This window comes from Oreochromis aureus, linkage group 10, assembly GCF_013358895.1.
Source record: "Oreochromis aureus strain Israel breed Guangdong linkage group 10, ZZ_aureus, whole genome shotgun sequence".
In the NCBI taxonomy this organism is placed as follows: Eukaryota; Metazoa; Chordata; class Actinopteri; order Cichliformes; family Cichlidae; genus Oreochromis; species Oreochromis aureus.
This window is the reverse complement of record NC_052951.1, coordinates 11,173,913-11,192,590: the sequence shown is the minus strand read 5'-3', so window position 1 is coordinate 11,192,590 and position 18,678 is coordinate 11,173,913. Positions and strand designations below refer to the sequence as shown.

At 42.0% G+C, this 18,678-nt stretch overlaps 1 protein-coding gene across 1 annotated transcript in view; it reads left to right on the top strand.

The window, feature by feature from the left end:
* Window positions 1-18,678, top strand: part of LOC116324219 (transmembrane protein 211) — a 122,777-nt gene that overhangs the window by 15,077 nt on the left and 89,022 nt on the right. The window contains exon 2 of the mRNA XM_031744797.2: window positions 16,117-16,255. Coding sequence (XP_031600657.2) covers window positions 16,117-16,255 — 139 coding nt within the window. The remainder of the gene's footprint in view (window positions 1-16,116; window positions 16,256-18,678) is intronic.

The window sequence follows — 18,678 nt, the reverse complement described above, 5'->3', positions numbered from 1 at the left end:
CTATTCCTCATGAACTTGATTGGATACACAGGCTGTGACCATCAACTTCACAAGACTAAATTACAACAGCTGAAGTATATTTAGTTGGCATTCTTTTTCTTTAAATAATGGACAGTACTGGGGTTTATTATAATCTAATAACACAGGTTAGTTTAGTTGACACAAGTTTTGTTCTTGTCCCCCAAAACTGGCTGTAAATAAAGGAGGAAAAAACACTCAGTAAAAGTTAATTTCCTGCTCAGCAACAAGGCGGACTTGGAGGCCGCTGTGGTAACGTTCTGCTCCACAGAGAGAACTGAATGAAGGGACAGGACGAGTCTAGGAGCACCCAGTAGAAAGTCGGATGCAGATTACACTAACTTGGATCCAAGTGAATTTGTAAGTCGGTGTCTGAGTCAGAGACTGAAGGCTACAGTAGAGTTTACACTTGAAAACTATTTGTGATTAGAAGTGTAATCCCTCCACACCCACAAGAATAAGATTCCTTGATTTTGTAGTGTTTTTTCCTAGCAGTGGATCAATTAATAAAGGCTTTAACGCGCATTAGTCCTGTAAAATTCCCTCGTCCTCTTGTTCTAAGACATAACACCTCTGGGTATCTTTGAATTCATCCATACCAGTCACTGTAATAAATGCCTGAACAAAGCTCGGCTCACTTATCATTTATTAGCATTTGCCCAGCAAGGCACAGCACATTATCAGAAGTGAGATTAATTAGTGACCTGCTGCGTAACGATAAACTGTCATCGTGCAAGATGAAGCAGCTCGGTAACATGTTGTTGTCCAGTTACATCATTCTTCCGCCGAGCTTCTGTAGACCAGCCTCTGTGCTCCTTAACATGCACCAGATGCTCTTTCTGCCAAGAGGATGATACTTTATTAGACTGATGCAACTGCGATCCAGATCTGGCAACCGATTTTAATTATTAGCCCTGCGGAAATCTGCTTTCTTCTCGATTTGTGAGAAAAAGAAACTTCCTGACTTATTTAAAAGCAGTGTGCCATCCTGAGCTAAAACGCTAGAGCTGTAAATGTTGGTTTGACTTTCGAACCGAAAGGTGTTAATTAGGTTAAAGGTCATGAATTGTGACGATTAGTTTTTGGGTCCTTTTTTAATAAAGTCTGAGGTGTAAAATAGTTCCACCAGCCTTTCCACAACTGCTGATGGCCTGCCAACCATCTGCAAGTCAGTATGGATTTTATCAAAATGCATCTAGATAACCAGTAATCATCAAGAAGAACTGGTGCATCTCAGCCCACTCGCTGCTGCTCGCTTCTGCCAAAGTGAGCCTCAAAGCTCAATGATAAAATGCATTACAGTACACTATGAGACATATAACTCAGTCACTCAAATGTCTCAGTTATGAGGAAAGAATATTGCATGTTGTTGTCAGAAAATCTTTTACTATTTATGTGTAGGTGCCATGGTTCTCTTGTTCTCTTAAGTGCCATGGTTGTGAATTCACAGCAAGTAAATACTGAGTTCAAATCTTCTGATGTCTGAGCCTTTCAGTGTCGGGTTTGCGTGTTCTCCCTGTGTCTAAATTGGTGACACTAAAGAAGCTGATGTGAAAAAAAGTAGAACAGACCCTTAAGTGCCTCCTGCAACTTTTGTATGAACATTTCTGAAAAGGTAAAGTGTGGCTTGTAGCGTAAAATGCATTTCTAGACCTACTGACCAATCAAAGCACAATTCTCACTTAGAATAACTTCACGTGTTTCTCCATCATCAAGCTCTAAGTAAAGGATTTTCTTATACAGAGTAATTGTTGTGTGGCAATATGCTGATTGCAATCAATGCACATTGAGTGTGTCACACACGGGAGTAAAATCAAAACTGTCCGGTGCACCTGTCTTGAAGCATTTGTGATAGTTTTGCATTTGCGCTTATTTTGTGTATGAATTAACAACATTTCCATGCACATGTGGCACAAAGTCCCCGTAACTATAGGAGAAACCCTTGCATTAGGGTGTTGTTGCCCTTTAGGTGGATGTTTTTTTGGGTCAGGAAATGTGGTGTAATGTCAGTGTAACCTGGGCCGGTCTAACATGCTGATGAAATGAAGCAGAGTGGTGGATGCAGATATGGTAGCATTTCCAGTTGCTACAGTACTGTATGCATGAATTATGAAATGTGCACTTGGGACCAGGGGTAGTGCAGATCATGCATAAATGCAAGAACAAGCTGGGCCTGTGTGAGTTTTTGAGGGTATGAGTGCGAGCAGTTCACTGAAGGACGGCCTCCGCTCCAGCCCACACGCTCTCTTAAAGTTCTCAATAACAGCTTAGATGTGCTTCAGTATGGGAAGTCCTCTATAGTATGTTAGAAAGTAGCCGCATGCAAACTGAGGAAGGTTTGTAATTGTAATTTAAGACAAATATGTCAGCTCACAGGTTATGTGGGATGAGTCATCCAGTTCAAACTGGATTGTAGCTCATCAAATCATTTTCACTCTTTATGGCTAATTAATTTTAAAACACTTAACATCAGTTCATTAACCCAACATTTCCATAATGCAACAATCTGTTATGTTTTTCCTGGCAAACAACCCTGTTGATCAAGTGCAGTTTAACTAATCCAGGCTGAAATGACCCACTTAATCTGCTGATGTGATTCAGATTTCTTTGAAGAGAAATGAGCTTTCAGTTTGTAGCGAAAGAAACGCAATCGGAGAGGGAAAAAAATCTCCATTAGCGTTTGTATTGCGGGCATAGTGCTGATTATTTGACGTCGCATGACACAGGTGTGACAGTTATTATTAGTCAGTGTAAGAAAAACAATGAAAAGCGAGCGGATTTGATCGACATAACTTTAGATGACTGATTGTTTTAATCAGTATGGGTGCGATTAAATCAATTACAATGACTGTTTCAGTGACAAACCCCACAAATTTCATACTTTTCTTTCCATTTATTAATTATTCTATCATTTTTAAAACTGACATAAATATTGTGATGTTATCTTGTAAATGTGAAATTGGTGACTGCGTGTATATTGTCATTGAGATGGTTTTTCCCATTAAAAGAGCTAAAGGAACGAATACTATAAATATAAGACAGGATCAAATCAATATTGAAACTTTCATTTTGCAAGGTTGGATCAAACTCACCACCAGAGATAATTGTGCATTTTGGGAAATTCGAGGCTACTTTGTAATCAGATTTCACAAAAAGAAAATAGTTGTGATTTTAGGTACGATTCATCATATAATCACATTTGAGCTGAGCCTATTCAGAGGAGAACAACATCCTGCTTTGGATACAGCAATTGCTTTTGTGTAACAAGAGCAGCATTATGACAGTTTAGGTTATTTGGTAATTCTGAGTTGCCCATAGGTGTAAATGGTTGTCTGTCTCTCTGTGCTACCCCTGTGACATACTGGCGACCTGTCCAGTATGTCGGTTAGGGATAGGCTCCGATGACCCTGATAAGGATAAGTGGAAGATAAAAGATGGGAGTTTTCATACTTTAAATGTGTAATTTTAATCTCAGAGAATACCAAAGAGATTAAAACATCTCTGCAAAGGCCTCGTTACACCAATGTAGAATCTGACAAATTTCTGGTTTTATTACAACTCAAATTAACTTTTTTTGTAATTCATATTTTATCATCTACATTCAATATTTTGTCACCAGTTCTTAAATAAAAATAAATATTTGCATATTAAAATCAGTCTGTTATTTACAATTTATGGCTGTCGTGATTTAGCTGACTGTGCGTTAGCCTCTAAATGAACTAAGAGCACCAGTAATACTTCAAGAGAAATGTGCTTTTCGGGTAATTAATTTTACTAGCTTGAGTAGGTGGGCTGGAAAAGAGCTACTAGATGGGTAAAGCATACACAGATGGAGCCTTACTGTATGTGGGTTGTGGTGTTATTATGGCAGTGTGAGGGACTACAGTATTTTCTTTTAAGGTTCTTTAAAAGTGCTCCTCCCTCCCGCTCCCGCTCCATTTCTTTCGCACTCCCCCATCCTCTCATCTCACACTCTCCCATCATCTCGCTCTCTCGCTGTCTCTCCTGCACTGCTGTGATTTTTTTTTTTTTTTTTTTTGATGTAAAAAGATCAACTGTAATTTTTGGATCGGGCCTCTTTGTGCGCCAATTAAGCTCTGATGTTTGTTAGGATGCCAAGCCTAGGTTTGTTCTAATGAGCGATGATTAAGTTATGTTCTCTCTTTTCCCCCCTAAATGTATTCAGCGCTTCATTTCAGTTTTTAAACAGTCTGCTTTTCATCTATTTCTTATTAGCAGCTGTCTTCAAAGCCAAGAGACAAAACAAGACAAATGCCACTGCTGGGATCTTTTGCAGAGATTCAGGAGGGAGGCCGAGTGGAAGGTTTGACACCAAAGTATCAGATGCACGATAATTCAATTACAACGTCCATTGAGAGACAAGAGAAAGGAGAAACTTTGCCTGGGGTTTCTTCCTTTTCACTACTCTTCGCCCCCACACCAGCAGCAGCAGTAGCCTATTATCTGAGCCGGATAAAAACCTCTGGCCTTCTTTTGGGGATGTCATCATTAAACCGGGCTTTGAGGGATCCCATAGAGTTTCAAACCAGCTATTTGATGCTTCTGTCTGATCTGGTCCGCTTGTGTGATCTATTATGAATTAGAGAGCAATGGAGAGAACAGAGAAGAGGTGGTATTAAGGAGTTTCTACTGCAATGGAGCCATATACCACCTGAAATAACTCATCCATCCCCCCACCCCGCATTTCTATCTCTTCTATAGAACCTCATCCAAATTTTTAACTGAGTCAGAGAGAAAGTAAAAAGGATAGAATCAGGGAGAAAAAGGACTTTGCTGATGCTGCTTGTTGTTAGGATGCATTGTCATGTGGAGTAGATGATGTTTCTGATGTGAGGTTTTGGAGGCACATGGCAGCAGGCCGAGGCACAGTGATGAATCTTTGGCCAGGGAAGAGCTGCGGTTCTGATCTCTGCGCTGTAGGAACACAGTGGGAATCAGCCACATAATGACTGGCATGTGTTTGCTCGTGTGTGGGCAGGTGATGCTCAGCGCTTCCAGACTGATGCTTGATCACTTGACATAAAGTTCCTGATTAACCCATAAAGAGAACCGAGTATATGAGCCCTTCTTATCATCATCATCATCATCAACAACTTTTCTCTTAAAGCCCACTTTTGATTTTTCAGCGCTTCTTTTGATCTAAATCAGCAGGACTTGCAGGTCTGCACTGTTTCATGTAGTGTTGAGCGATGGGTATTTTTCTCTGAACACTGCCTGAAATAGCAGCTTCTCTCTGTGTCCTATAACCCCCCACCCCTACCCCAAAAGAGTCTCTTCCACATGAGTCACTGTCTGCCTGTGCTGCTCCACCTGAGGGTTTCATAAAGATGATTCTCCTTTGGGATCATACCAGCATGCATCTATTTCCTCTTCCTGAACTGAAACTAGAGCTGGTGGTTTATGTCTTTCTCCTGCAGTTCTGGGACCAGAGCCCTGCTGAAGATTTTTTTTGGCAGGCTGGCAGGTACCTCAGGCAGTTTATATTCACACAGACTTCTATTCATAGACTGAAATAAACCTTTTTTTTCCTTCTAAAAGTCTCGAAAAATGGAAAACATGATAGAACATAATGGCTTTTACTGTGCAAAAAGCTTCAGTAATTTCTCTCTGGAGTAATCTTTGGTCCTATTTTCTCTTTTGTTGGTGTGGAAATGTTTAGGCTGCCATTTTTACTGCCCCCCCCCCCCTTTGAACATCACTGATCAGCAGCACATCACAAATGATGTCCTTCCTGCCATGGAATTGTTTTTGTTGGCTGCGTAATTTTTTTTAGGTAGAAGCCAAGAAACAAATGTAGGAAAATGAAGTGTTGCGAAGACGAAATGTTGAAATCACAAATGGAAATTTTAGTGACAGAAATAACCGGTAGACAGTGGAATTCTCACAAAGCGTTGTCGTTGCTTTCAAATCATTCAGAAATTTACTTAAGAGGCACATAATCTGCTTATAGTTGATTAATACCATAATTTGCTTGCTTCAGGCTCACAGTGAGATTGTGTTGGCTGTGAAGTTTGCGATTTGTTTATGGTGACAGGTCGAAGTGCATCTTTGGCTCGTTGATCAGCAATAATTTGGATTTATTCATCAGCCCTGGAGCCCACAAGTGAAGTCTCTTTGGTCTCCAGGTGGTACAGCAGGAGGTAGTTAGTGGCCTGGCAGGGACGCAGCTGCCTGCAGCTTCAGGCAAACTGGAACCAGGCCAACTACACTGGAGCACCGTGAGCTTGACCAGATTTACCCCTTAAAAAATGTGCTGAGTCCAGAAGGTTGAGTAACCAGTACTCCAGTGCTGGCATGAAACTATCGTGCACCTGTTTTTTTATGATTCAGTGGGTAATTCTGAGGAGGCCGGGTGAAAAATTGCAAGTGGGTCAGTGCTGCAAACTGCATTTTTCCAGTCACAGTAAAAAGGATATGTGCTGTCAGATATTATAAAGTCAATGCACCAGGTGGATTGTATTGCCTCTAGCTGCTTGCTGCTGTATAGGTGTGCAGGTAGGTGTAGGTGTGCATATTATTAATTGTTACTGCAGTTTTGCAGGTATTTCTGTCTGTGTGATACAGTACAAGTACAATCTACAAATGCAGCTTTCTAACCAGGCTTCCTACTGTGAACCAGAAACTTGGCCAAATATGGTCATTTCCAAAGGGCCAAAATGCTAAAGTGAGGCTACGAGCAGGAGCCCACAAACCAGCGGGTGTTGTCCAACTTTAATACACAGTCTATGCTTGGATCCAACTTCCTACCCTCTGCTGTGGTCCAAATCAAACATCCCTCCATACCACATACACTGCATGCCCCACAAAGTTAGCAGTAAAACGTTGAGTGTGTTTTCTTGTCTCGTCAGGAGTGTTTCCTGCATGAGCACATCTCAGGTCATTCAGCTGTGTGTGTGTGCATTTTGTATAGTAGGTGTGTGAAAGCAACAGTGTCTAAGAGATTCCCACGGTGTTTTCATTTAACATGACACCGAAGAATCGACACCACATTAAAGCATTGCATTGCAGCAGGGAGCGTCCCGTGTGGGTTCTTGCAAAAACTACACATGATGAAGATGAGGGACTTTTTATGCCCCTGGGTGGGCAAAAATGACAGCATGTATCCAATGAGTTATAGCTGCAAACAAGCTAAACACCCAGATAGAAAGGTAGTGTATCAGCAAACATATTTAAACATATTTAAAAACAACAACATACAAGCCTCAGTAAGTCAGCTTCTAAAGTGAGATTAATGCAGAAACTTGGCTTTTTCAGACAACACAAAAAATGTGCTGAAACTGAGAAATCTGCCCCCTGGAGCACAGACTTTGAATTATTTAACTTACATTTTTAAATTATTAATTTTAATGTCATTACTTTGATAAAAATTCTTCACATCTCCCACTACATAATGACATCAGAGCTGGCACTTGACCTTACGCGCTCCGCTATCATGAAACGTAAGAAAGTCTAATGCAAAGTTTCGTGAAGTTGCAGCAGGGTGTGTTATCTTAAAGGTTCATAAAGATTTCTGAGCTAAGAATTTAGAAAACGTGAGCTTTAGTTAAGGGGCTAAGTCGTGGTAACAAAAAGATGCGAGAGGATTATCACGGTTAAATCCTTTAAATATGGCTTCAAATATTTTGAGTAGTTTTTTTTCTTTTTACAAAATTGCAAGGTTTAATGTACGAGATGTGGTGGATCGTCTTGACAATACCAACGTGCATTAAAAAAACCCTCCGAAATGTGTCTGTGTGTCAGAAAAACACTGCAGTGATAAATTTGAGGGACAGGCGGAGGGCATAAAGTGGAAACAGTGGAGGGGTTTTCCATTTAAACTACCGAGACCACACAGACATTAGAAAAGATACGCTGCTGCTCGTCAGCCTTTGTAACCCTGTGAAGGAATGAAAGGATGTGTGAGGTTTCTTTCCTGTGAACCACTGCTGGGAGACAGAGCGGCAGAAACGAATGTCAAATTAGAGAAAATCTATCAAGTTTAGACACCAAAACGTCCTTTTCTGTGCGGAAAAACACATCTCTCTGAGAATGGTTTCTCTCGTGTTCCTGAAGAATACGGACGGACATTAAACACAAAAAACAAAACAATTTAAGACCTTTTTCTGCTACTGCTAGGACTGACGATTTCATCATTGTTTGTCCTTTACTGTGCTAGTGTTTCCCAAGATTTTCTTCCGTTGAATAAAGCTCAAAGTCTGAGTAATAGAGCATGGTTTTAAACCAAGCTGGTGTCCCCAGTTTGTGCCTCTTGCTTATTAGCATTACATTTGAGTCACAGTGGTGGCCATTGATTTCTCAGGGAGTTTAAAGCCCAGAGACTCAACATTCAGAAAACAGCTTAAGGCCCACTGCAGTTTTTGATCCTCAAAAACTCTTTTAAACCAACTGTGTGAAAAAATATTCTATCTGTCGCATGTTATTTGCAACTCTGCAGCGCTTTCTTCCACGGATTAGTCAGCCAATAATCTTTCAGTGGTTTATACTCTAAATATAATATTGCACCAGAAAAGATCCTTTTGGTCCAGACTGTCCATTAAATTTCTTGTAATCTAAACAAATTTGCCCCCAACTTTTCCCCTTTAGTGTCACTGTGAAAGGTCACATTCGTGACCTTTCTCAAAAAAATACAAAAAAAACAGGATCCACAATTCAAAATGATCGTTCTGAGCCTTTAGCCTGTCTGAAACAAGATGTTTTGGCTCCTCTCACTTTGAGGCCATCCTCCTTTGAACCCAGCTCTCTTCTTCGCTTTGGCAAACCCAAGGTTTGACATCATACAGACCCAAAATTAGGAAGAGACCATCTGAAAGTGAGTGTTTCGAGGATTCCCAGACCCGAGCTTTGGTATCAAAGGTATTGCTTGTGCAAAGTGTTAATTTCGTTGAGCAGTAATTTTCAACATTGTTTTCATCAAAACGAGACGGAGCCCGTTCTCATTCCTGATGCGTAACATACCGACGATTTGTCACGTCCTGAGGCGTCCCTCAAGAACGCGAAAGGTAACCTTCCACATGCCAGAGTGACGCGCCGGGTTGTGGATGGAATCCAATAGATTGACACTCCTGGTGGTAACACTCGTTCCAACCGTGTATTCCAGCCCTAAACCTGACCTTAATAATAGTGTTTTCCAAAGCGATTGAAGTAGAATAAATGTACATGTGCAGATCGAGTCCAAACGGTTTGGTAACATAGGAATGTGTTGGGTGGCCGAAAGCGTAACATACAGACGATTTGTCCTATAGCGTAATATGTTACGCTTCGGGAGTGAGAATGTGTGTGAGATGATAGCTAAATAAAAACTAGAGCACAAGAGCAAATGCTATGATGGAAAGTATTGATACTTTCATGAATAATGAATAAAAATTAAGTGGAAATATTCTAGAAAGACAAGATCCAATCAGAACTAATTAAGTTGTGTGGAAAGGCGGGATGAGTTTGGAAGTGATCCAATCAGAAGTAATGTACTTGTACAGTGGAGAAACAGGGTGGGGTGGGTGGAGCTCCCGTGTTTCTCATGAAAAACACAACAAAAGGAAGAGATGGCTTTGAAACCGCGTGGAGCAACTCTCACTGACTTTTACGCTTTTACAATTGTTTATGGCTGAATCAACTTTAGATTTAGTCTATGATAATCTTATGATCGTAAGTTGTCTAAAACTGCACTAAAACTAAAGGAAATTAGAATTTTGGATGCCTAAAACCAAAATCAAAGTTACATACATATATATGACACAACGTAAGAAGGAACACTTGGGTCCCCGTGTTTTGACGCCATTGTCAGGTGAAATTTTCAGTTTGCCCATTTGTGCCATGCAAATGCAAATACTCACATTCCTGTGAGCAGGACTGTGAACAAACCTGGCTCTGTTTTACCAGCTTTTACCATTATTCTTTATCTCAGTAGATGACATCTGCACTGTACTTCACTGCCCACAACCATGTATCTCATATTCTGCCACTCATCCCTCTTTAACAAGTGGTTTTCTATGGCTGATAATATCTTGTGCATTTCATGACTCTGTGTTTCCACCTCTTAGCCTTACAATAGGAATTCCCCTCAGAACGTGTATGTTGTACTCTCCATGACTCTCTGTTTGCGTCCCAGTGAGTGTCTGTGTGTCTGTGTGAGAGGGTTCAAGAGGGAAAAGCATGCACTCCCATGTCCTCCTAAGTGCTCCTGAATGTCACATCCTATCTGCAGCCTGTCCCTGAGGCACAAATGGACACTCCATCCACTTGTCAGGTGATTAATCTCCGCTCCTCTCTCTCTCCCTCGTCTCCTCTCCGCCTCGCATTCGCTCTGCACACACACCTTCGTCGGCCATTCTCTGGACCACCACACACACACACGCATACTTGTCCAAATAACGCTCCCTCTCTGAGTCACTTCTCAGTGAAGATCAATGAGGGGAGGATGTATAATTCAGCACATTGCTTTAGGGGCCGTTGTGGGGGGGCTTTTTTCTATTAGTGCTCAGAATGGCAGTGTAATCGTGGTTCCACTGGAAGATGATGAAGTTGCACGACAAGCGCAGAGGGCAGCACAGGTGAAAGGAAACAGTTTATGGAAAGAGGAGCGGACAGGAGAAATCTCAGCTGATTCCTGTATAGGCGTGTGTGATGGCTGAAGCAGAAAGACCTCTGGTGGTTAGGAAGTGTCCCAGGAAGCTGCGTTACAGTGCAAATGGTATTCTCAAGGCAGAACACGTCAAGGCTGATGCTTTAGTGCGACTGCTCGGCTTTGCTGAATGCTGATTACTGATGGAAGGGCTGAGGCAAGCACACAGAGGATGAGGCAGCAGTTGAGTGCAGATGATACACCTGCACAGGTTCACTACAGTATATACTAAAGCACGCGCACGCACGCACACAATAGAGCGCTCCAGCAATATGGTAAACCCGTCACGTCTGCTTATTGCTGGATCTGCAGCGCTCTCGCTTCACCTCTTGTCCTCCATAAAGACGAGGCATTCGATTGTAAAGTGGAGGAGTTATTTCTGTCAAGGGCCGGCGCTGAGCATTAACTGTCTCCTCTGCCCGCCGCTTCTGGAGAGCAGAAACCCTCCATTTTCCACAGCCTCGCGCTGAAACATTTTGCCCTTCCGTCCAGACTCGGAAAGGCAAAGTGCGTTTAATGAGACATGTCTTGCAATCTCCATCTTGTAACTCCCCATTGAAGAGACTATGAAATTTCATTGGCCCGTACAGTGTAATCCCCGACTTCCATAATGTAATTTGAAATCAAAGAGTCCCCTTCATGATGTCCCTTTATTACTCAAAGCAGCTGGATGGTGCTTTTTTGTGTGGTTTTTTGTATCGGAGCAGGTTATTGGTCTCCAGCAGGCTGAGGATGTGGATCATTTATTGTGGGAAACCAATAAAGCTTCTTTATGACGGTGCCAGGTAGGCTTACATTTGTATCATTGCCTGTAGCCTTTAGTTTTTATCAACATTGTAACACTTGCGTGGTTATATTAGAGGCTGCCGCAGGCCAGTTAGGACTACTGTGGGATTAAATGGTGCGCTCGTGGGTTATTCTCTGTATTAATTGTGATTGTGACGTTGACGTTACGCCTTGAGTGATTGAGCGTACCTTGAGTCACAATATCCCGAGAGGATTAGTTTCCAAAACAAGTTTTCAGAGTGCAGCAGAGTGGAAGACAAAGAGATTAAGACATGTCTGCTTGTCTCATTTTGTATTCAGCTCAAAATATATATATATTTTTCCCCTCGTCACAATTTTCCACTCTTTCAACCCTCCGCGTGTCTCTCCAGCTGTTGCGGTGGCTCGACCAGTTATTCACACATAATTACAATCTATTTAGGAGGAATCAGTGAAAAGACCAGCACTCTTAGCAGCTCATTTTCTACTAAATTAACTTCCGCTCCGAACGACTCAAGTACAGGCCTCCTAAATATTTTTGCATTGTCTCTAAGTAAAATAGGTTTTTTTTTCCATTAGAGCACACTCACACATGAACACAGTGTTGGAATTTGATGAATTGGGACACAGTTAATTGAAATGTTGGTTGTTTTCCTGTAAAAATAGCCCTGTAGTGCTCTGATAGCCTTTATTAGTCTCTGGGGCTGTGTTTAAATGGCACACAGAAAATGTCATGTGTATAAATCTATTACTGCTTGCAGATAAATAAGCTGGTGTAAAATGGGGAAAATACACAAATAAGTTTGATTTGCAGCTTACAATGTTGACACTGATTATGAGTTCATAACGCGTCTATTATTGTTTAGGTAAAGCATACCTGATGGCTGTCCTCCCTCTCTTTGTCTGTACTTTCCTATATGAGACATGATGTACCTCTAAGTGTCACAGTGAATTGAGAACAGCAGGGTGGGAGGTACGCTGCACACTCTGAGCCCACGGGGCACGCCGAGATCAAGCAGTGGAGAGAAACGAGACATTCCCCTGCATACATGAATATCATTCTGGTTAGAGGGGAAGATGAACAAAGGACACCGAAGTTAATGCCTTATCTGGATTTTTAAGTGCATCTTATCTATTCTTATGTCGCTGACATGCAGGCATAAAGAAACTAAGAAAAAAGAAAAGCAGCTATGGTCTTAATGGCATATAAGAAGCATCTACAGTATATTCAATATTTGTATCTTAACAATCGATCACATGACTGCTTACATGTGGAGGGGGTGGTGGAATTGATCAGTCCTAATAGTTATCAAAGAGTAAATCCATAAGGGGATAAATGTTGTCTCTGCAGAAGCTCCTTAAAGCTGTAGCTCTTAAAGTCGTCACCAACAGGTGGCCATACTGCTTGTAGTCTAACCGAATGGAATCATACAAGAAAATTACTTTAATGCTAAATTTATTACCGTAGTAAACTTTCGCAAATTGAAAGTCTGATTTAACATGCATGATGTCTTTGTTTATTTATGTTTGATTTTGGGCAGAAACTGTGATGGTGAAGGTTACAAACTATGAAAACTTTTTAAAGTTTCACTCAGTCAGCCCCAGAGGTTCAGCTTGCTTCCCTCCTGCACTGTCTATATAGGCAGCACACTCAGCTAAACCAAACCGAGCACGGCAGACTGCAGACAACATCCTGACCAGTTTTTGTTTTGTTTTTTTAAATCCAAACTCAGTGTGTAAAAACTTAAGACTCGAGTTGACACGTTGGCATGAGACAGTACGTGCAGCCCATTCAGGTTGCATGGGCAGTCCACAGCTCCTCCAGGATGGCACTTCCATACAACCTGTCAGAAGAAGGTTTACTGTGTTGCCCAGTGCAGTCTAAAGAGTGTGAGGGAGATACCAGGAGACTGCCATTTGTGAGAAGAGCTGGGCAGGCCTGGAGAAGGGCACAAACCCAGCAGAAGGACCTGCTCCTTTGTGTGAGGAGAAATAGGAGCACTGCCAGAGCCCTACAGAATGACCTCCTGCAGACTACTGACCAAACTGTCAGAGACACACAGGTGGAAAGAAGGCCTGATGTCTTTTAGTGGGAGCAGTGCTCACAGCCCAGCATTGTGCAGCTAGAATATATTAGTCTACTCCTTTAAAGTCAGTAACAGGTTTTCTTTCCATGTATTTAAAATATGTAAGATTAGGCTCCCTTAATACTCCGTTTAAATAAAAATAGTGTTTATTACATTTAAAAGAATGATCAGTATCTACCTCTATACCCAATGAGCATGAATAACCAACATCAGTATCTTCAGAATAGACAAGCCTATGGGATAAATAATGGTGTCCCAGCCACATCAGGTCATTCATCACTTTTTCGTGCCCTCTGCAAATAGCTTTGGAACTCATTACAGTCCGAGCGGCTTGCCACCTTTATGTATTTAGTCGTTTGCTTGTTTTTTCTGTATCTGCAGTGTTTTATTTAAATGCTCAAACCGGTGAGGAGGTTTTCTCCATTTGCTTGCACGCTTGTTTGTGCTGTGTGGAGCTCTCTGGGCAGCTGTGCATGACAAAGGAAGACCTAAGTGGCCAGATGCTGCTCTGCTGGAGGACTGAGATATTGTCACTGGGCTTAACAATGATGGCATTAGACTTTAAATTAAATTTAATGAAACCTTTAATGTTCCTCCGAATGATTTGCAATAAAATCACTTATCTGCTCAGGGAGTTCCTTTTTATTGCTTTATAGCTGTGTTCAAGGTGCCCTTGAGCAAGGCACTTAGCCTACACTTCTTAAGAAGCTAAGCCAGATGTCAATGTGTGCAAATGCACTGTTTATGTATGCTGTCCATTTGTGAAGCAGACCGCATATTCTCAGCAGACCTGGACAAATAAAGGTCAAAAGAATAATGATCATCATTGCCACCAACATTACAGCACTTCAGTATTTCCCTGCTCCCCTTTCTGCCTTTCTGCCAAACACCCAGAACAAGCTAATTAAATCTTCTGTCGGGCATGGAAATCACTCCGCTTTCATCCTCCCTCCATTCACGTCAGTCACATCAGGAACATGCATAATGACACGTGTTTTAGGGCTGTAATTCCCCTGTGAATGTTAGACATTTCCCTCTGATCGCCCCCGCCCGCATGCTAATCGCTGATGTGGCGCTGTGTTGAGCCTGCTGTCTGTGCGCCACGCTTGTCGACGACGGACACCTTTTAAAGTGTGCCAAGGAGGGTGTGTGGGGGCTTTCTCGAGAGTCAGTTTGAGAGGCTATGCAGATCAAACAACGCCACAAAGACACACAGGTTGTTCGAACTCACTCGCACACAGACGCACTCTCTCTCAGGGCTAACGCACTGTGTGGCTTTTAAAGCTGCCACTTTTTAGGAGTCTCTAAAAGTAGAAGCAGAAGAGGACAAGTGAGCATAGTTGATCCCAGTGAAAAACGGTTAAACCATTCATAGGACAAAGAGCCAAATTTCTCCAGGATGCATGTTTATATAAAGAGTACAAAAAGAAGGAATTTTGTCTAGCTCAGTTATTTCTTTGATGTAACAATGCTTCGTGGCAATGAATCTTATACTGTTGAAAAGCCAGTTTATTTCCCTTATAATGAGCCCATCTTTATAAGGTATGAACAGCAGAGTTGAGTATGTGGGTTGTGCTCTGGAACCGAAGTCTATCCTCTAAGATGGCCACACTCGCCCCCACAGAGCGGGGTTTATCAGAGACTACCTCCAGAATTTGGGAGTGGAGAGGATGGAATAATCTGTCCGCAGTGCTGATCTCAACCCCACTGAACATTTGTGGGATCAGCTTGGACGTGCTGTTCTTACCAGGGTGACCAACGCAACCACATTGGCTGACTTGCGACAACTGCTGGTTGAAGAATGGGATGCCATCCCACAGCAGTGTGTGACCAAGCTCGCTACCAGCATGAGGAGGAGGTGCCAGGCTGTTGTGGCTGTGCATGGATCTTCTGCATGCTACTGAGGCCTCTGTTTCTTAAATGAAGACATGTTTAACTCGCCAATAGGTCTCATTGCTTCAGGCTTCAATCATACAATCCAAGACACCAAAACACCAAACAAGAGCAGTTGTTTGGCATTGGCAAAGACGATTTGGTAACTTTTTCATGAGATCAACCCATATACTCAATGTGTTCCTTACAAATGTGGCACCATCAAAGGGAAACAAACAGGCTTTCCAACGGTATAAGATTTATTGGCAAGAAGCATAGTTAACACAAACACAAACACCTTACTTTTTGTTCTAAGTGTAGTTGTGGTTTATCAGAAAAGTTGTGGAGGAATGTCTTCTCTCTGTTGGCCTTCTGCCTCTGTTTGGCTTCTCCTGCTCTCAGCATGTGTGTGATTAAGTGAAGGTGTAATGAATAAGGACGGTGCCCTCTTGTTTGGCCTTGCAGTGCTGTTTTCCAGCTGAGAGAGCTAATAACCTGTTAGTGGGGGATTAACTGTGAGATTACACAATACCAAAGCAAAGACTTTTTGGCTTTGGGGAATGGTTTCGAATTTAGCAACAAATCCCAAATCTTTGACAGTGAGGTAATGACAGGAGCTTTCCACATTCGCTCCCGCTGCTCAAAATGTGGGTTAATCGACGTGTTGCTCGGAGTACTTGCTGGCGAATCGGTGGAGATAAAATGAAATTGTCCTGTGTTTGTGTTTTTCCTCAGACCAGTGCGGTGCTGTGTTCAGGAGGCTGTGCTCTTCTGGCTGTCAGCTCCCTGTTGGCCATCATCACCATCTTCCTGCCCAGTGGAGGATGTGAGAGAAGGATCTGCACCCTGGCTGGATACATGCAGATGGCTGCAGGTCGGTAGAGATGTGAAGACACACATCAGCACAATCGCATATATACTTACTGATCCATAAATGTATAATTTTTGAGATAAGAGGTTTCCTTCTTATGAAAGATGATGAAAAATCTTTTTAATTGAACTGATTTCAGTCTTTTGCTTCGTGCTGTAAGACATCCTTCACTACTCCATGCTATACTTTTAGACTATTAGATCCATTCTAATAGCACTGCCTGTTACTGGGATTCTATATAAAAAATACAAACAAACAGCTGACCTTGCCTATCAGTCAAAAACAAGAGCAAAACAAAAGACACAACTTGAGGACAGCTGCAGCTAGGCAACAACAGTCCGCATGGCGCGACTAAGCGAGTGAGATGAAGGCGAGGATGGATTTAGAGCCTGCGGTAAAAAGACAATTATGCCTCCTTAACACAGGTCATTGGTTCAGAGCTACATGTGACTTATCAGGCCGCTGGTTTCCCTCTAACAGAGAAGTGGTCCCGTAAACAGAGAGCAGTCGTGTCGGCACTTGAGCTTAATAAACCAATAACACACCACGGCTGATGTCGCTGCTTAGTACTGGCCTTCACACTTCTTGCTTTGCGCATTGGACCATTTTAATGGCATGTGGTACAAAAGGTGAAGCATTTTTCTGTAGTTGTATTAGAGGATACGGTTCATGTGTGCTTTATTTACAGCAGTGTATTTCCCCATTTGTGCATTAGACCGGCTCTAATATCGTGAAAGACGCTTACTGTGGCTCTCCTGGTTTAAAAAAACAGTATTTGATACAGTAATTCTGTGTACACACATCACGTTAGGGAGGTGACCATGCTAAAAGTTCTACATGTGAAGTCAAATTGAGCATCGTGTGTAATAGTCATAGACTGTATATGAAAGATGGAGGTAGCATTATGCCCTCCATCTTGATGTGGCTGGACGTGACCACAGGGTGGAGAACTAATTCATCAGTCAATGCTTGCGAGCTTCCTTAGCCCCATTTACACAGGATTACAGACTGATTTGGGATTACCTGGCAACCACTGGTCACTAGACTACTGACAGGAGTATTCCCTGTCGGTGAGTATTTCCTGGAGTATTTCCAGTTTGCCAGCAGTGATTGTTTTGGTCAGAGGCAGAGTTTGGTAGTGCCTCCTCTACTTTCTACACCGGCAGCACCCCCAACTAAAGCAAACACAGTGTTTCCAGAACTGTTTCCTTCTCTGAGAAAGGGCGACTACAGGTGTCCTGACCTGTTTTTCTGACATTATATGTAAAACCTTAGGGCTTGAGTTACCCCTACCCACTCTGTTCAGATGCGCAAACCCTTGATTGTTACTTTTTGTCTCCTCTTGTTTATTTACATAAACTTTGTCCTCACCTATAGCTTATTTAGATCCCTGCAAGTGGCATTTAACTAAGCATAATTAGAGACTGGATTCATTGGCCAGGTTAAATCTTTATTGACAAAGGTGGACTTTCACAGGCTATGGTTAATGATGTGTTTAAAGTGGTGCTTATTGCTTACAGCCAGACTCTCATACCTCTCTGTCTGACTCCAGTATCAGATCAATGTTGCTTTGGGAAAATGAGAATGAGTCTTTGGCAAGCCTCTGGTGTGTGTTTTTTTATGTGTGTGTGCAATCCAGTTCTGTGTGTCTATTATAGCTACGGCTTTTGCTAAATAACAATGCAAAGCGAGGAGCTGGGTCTTTGTTCCGTTTCCAGGTTGACTCTTGTCTAGATAGACAGAGGTTTCACAGAGCCCACAAAGCCCCGAGGAGGGCAGATCAGAAGAGTGTTTGTTTTCCCAGCACTACAAGTATGTGTGTATGTGTTGAGAGAGTGCTATCAAAGTGGGCTGATAAACTGTAACAAGCAGATTAAGAACAATGGTTGTCTTTGTGGTGTGCATATCATCAGTTTGGCTATTGACGGTGTGAGTTTTCTCGCAGAGTGGAAGAAATGAACTGCTGGCAAGATTCTCCTTGTCACTTTTCTCCTTCCAGCAAGAAGTGAAACCTGTTTTGATCCCCATGTTTTCTATAGTGACTGTGACAGACAGTGGAAATGTCAGCATCCATATGTTGTGCTGTGTTACTACATTTTGGAGTGCTGAAAGTAACTGAGACACAAGAAGTGGATGAGATTTTGCTCATCACTACTTAGTTCAGAGTTGATTGGAATGGATTAGACTAAGGTGTGAATATACAAAGATTTGAGCTTTAGTCACTTAGAAGAGGTGTTTCTTGTTTCATTAAAACAACATTAGATAGAGTGCAAACTAATGGAGCAGAATAGATAGCAAGGATGTATCTGATGGATGAAATGTGTAGATGATATATAAACTGATGTGATTACGCCATTTAAAAAAAAATGGCATGCCTTTGGCGTTTGTGCATTGTCTAATGTTTAGATTGTCTATGAGTGTTGCTT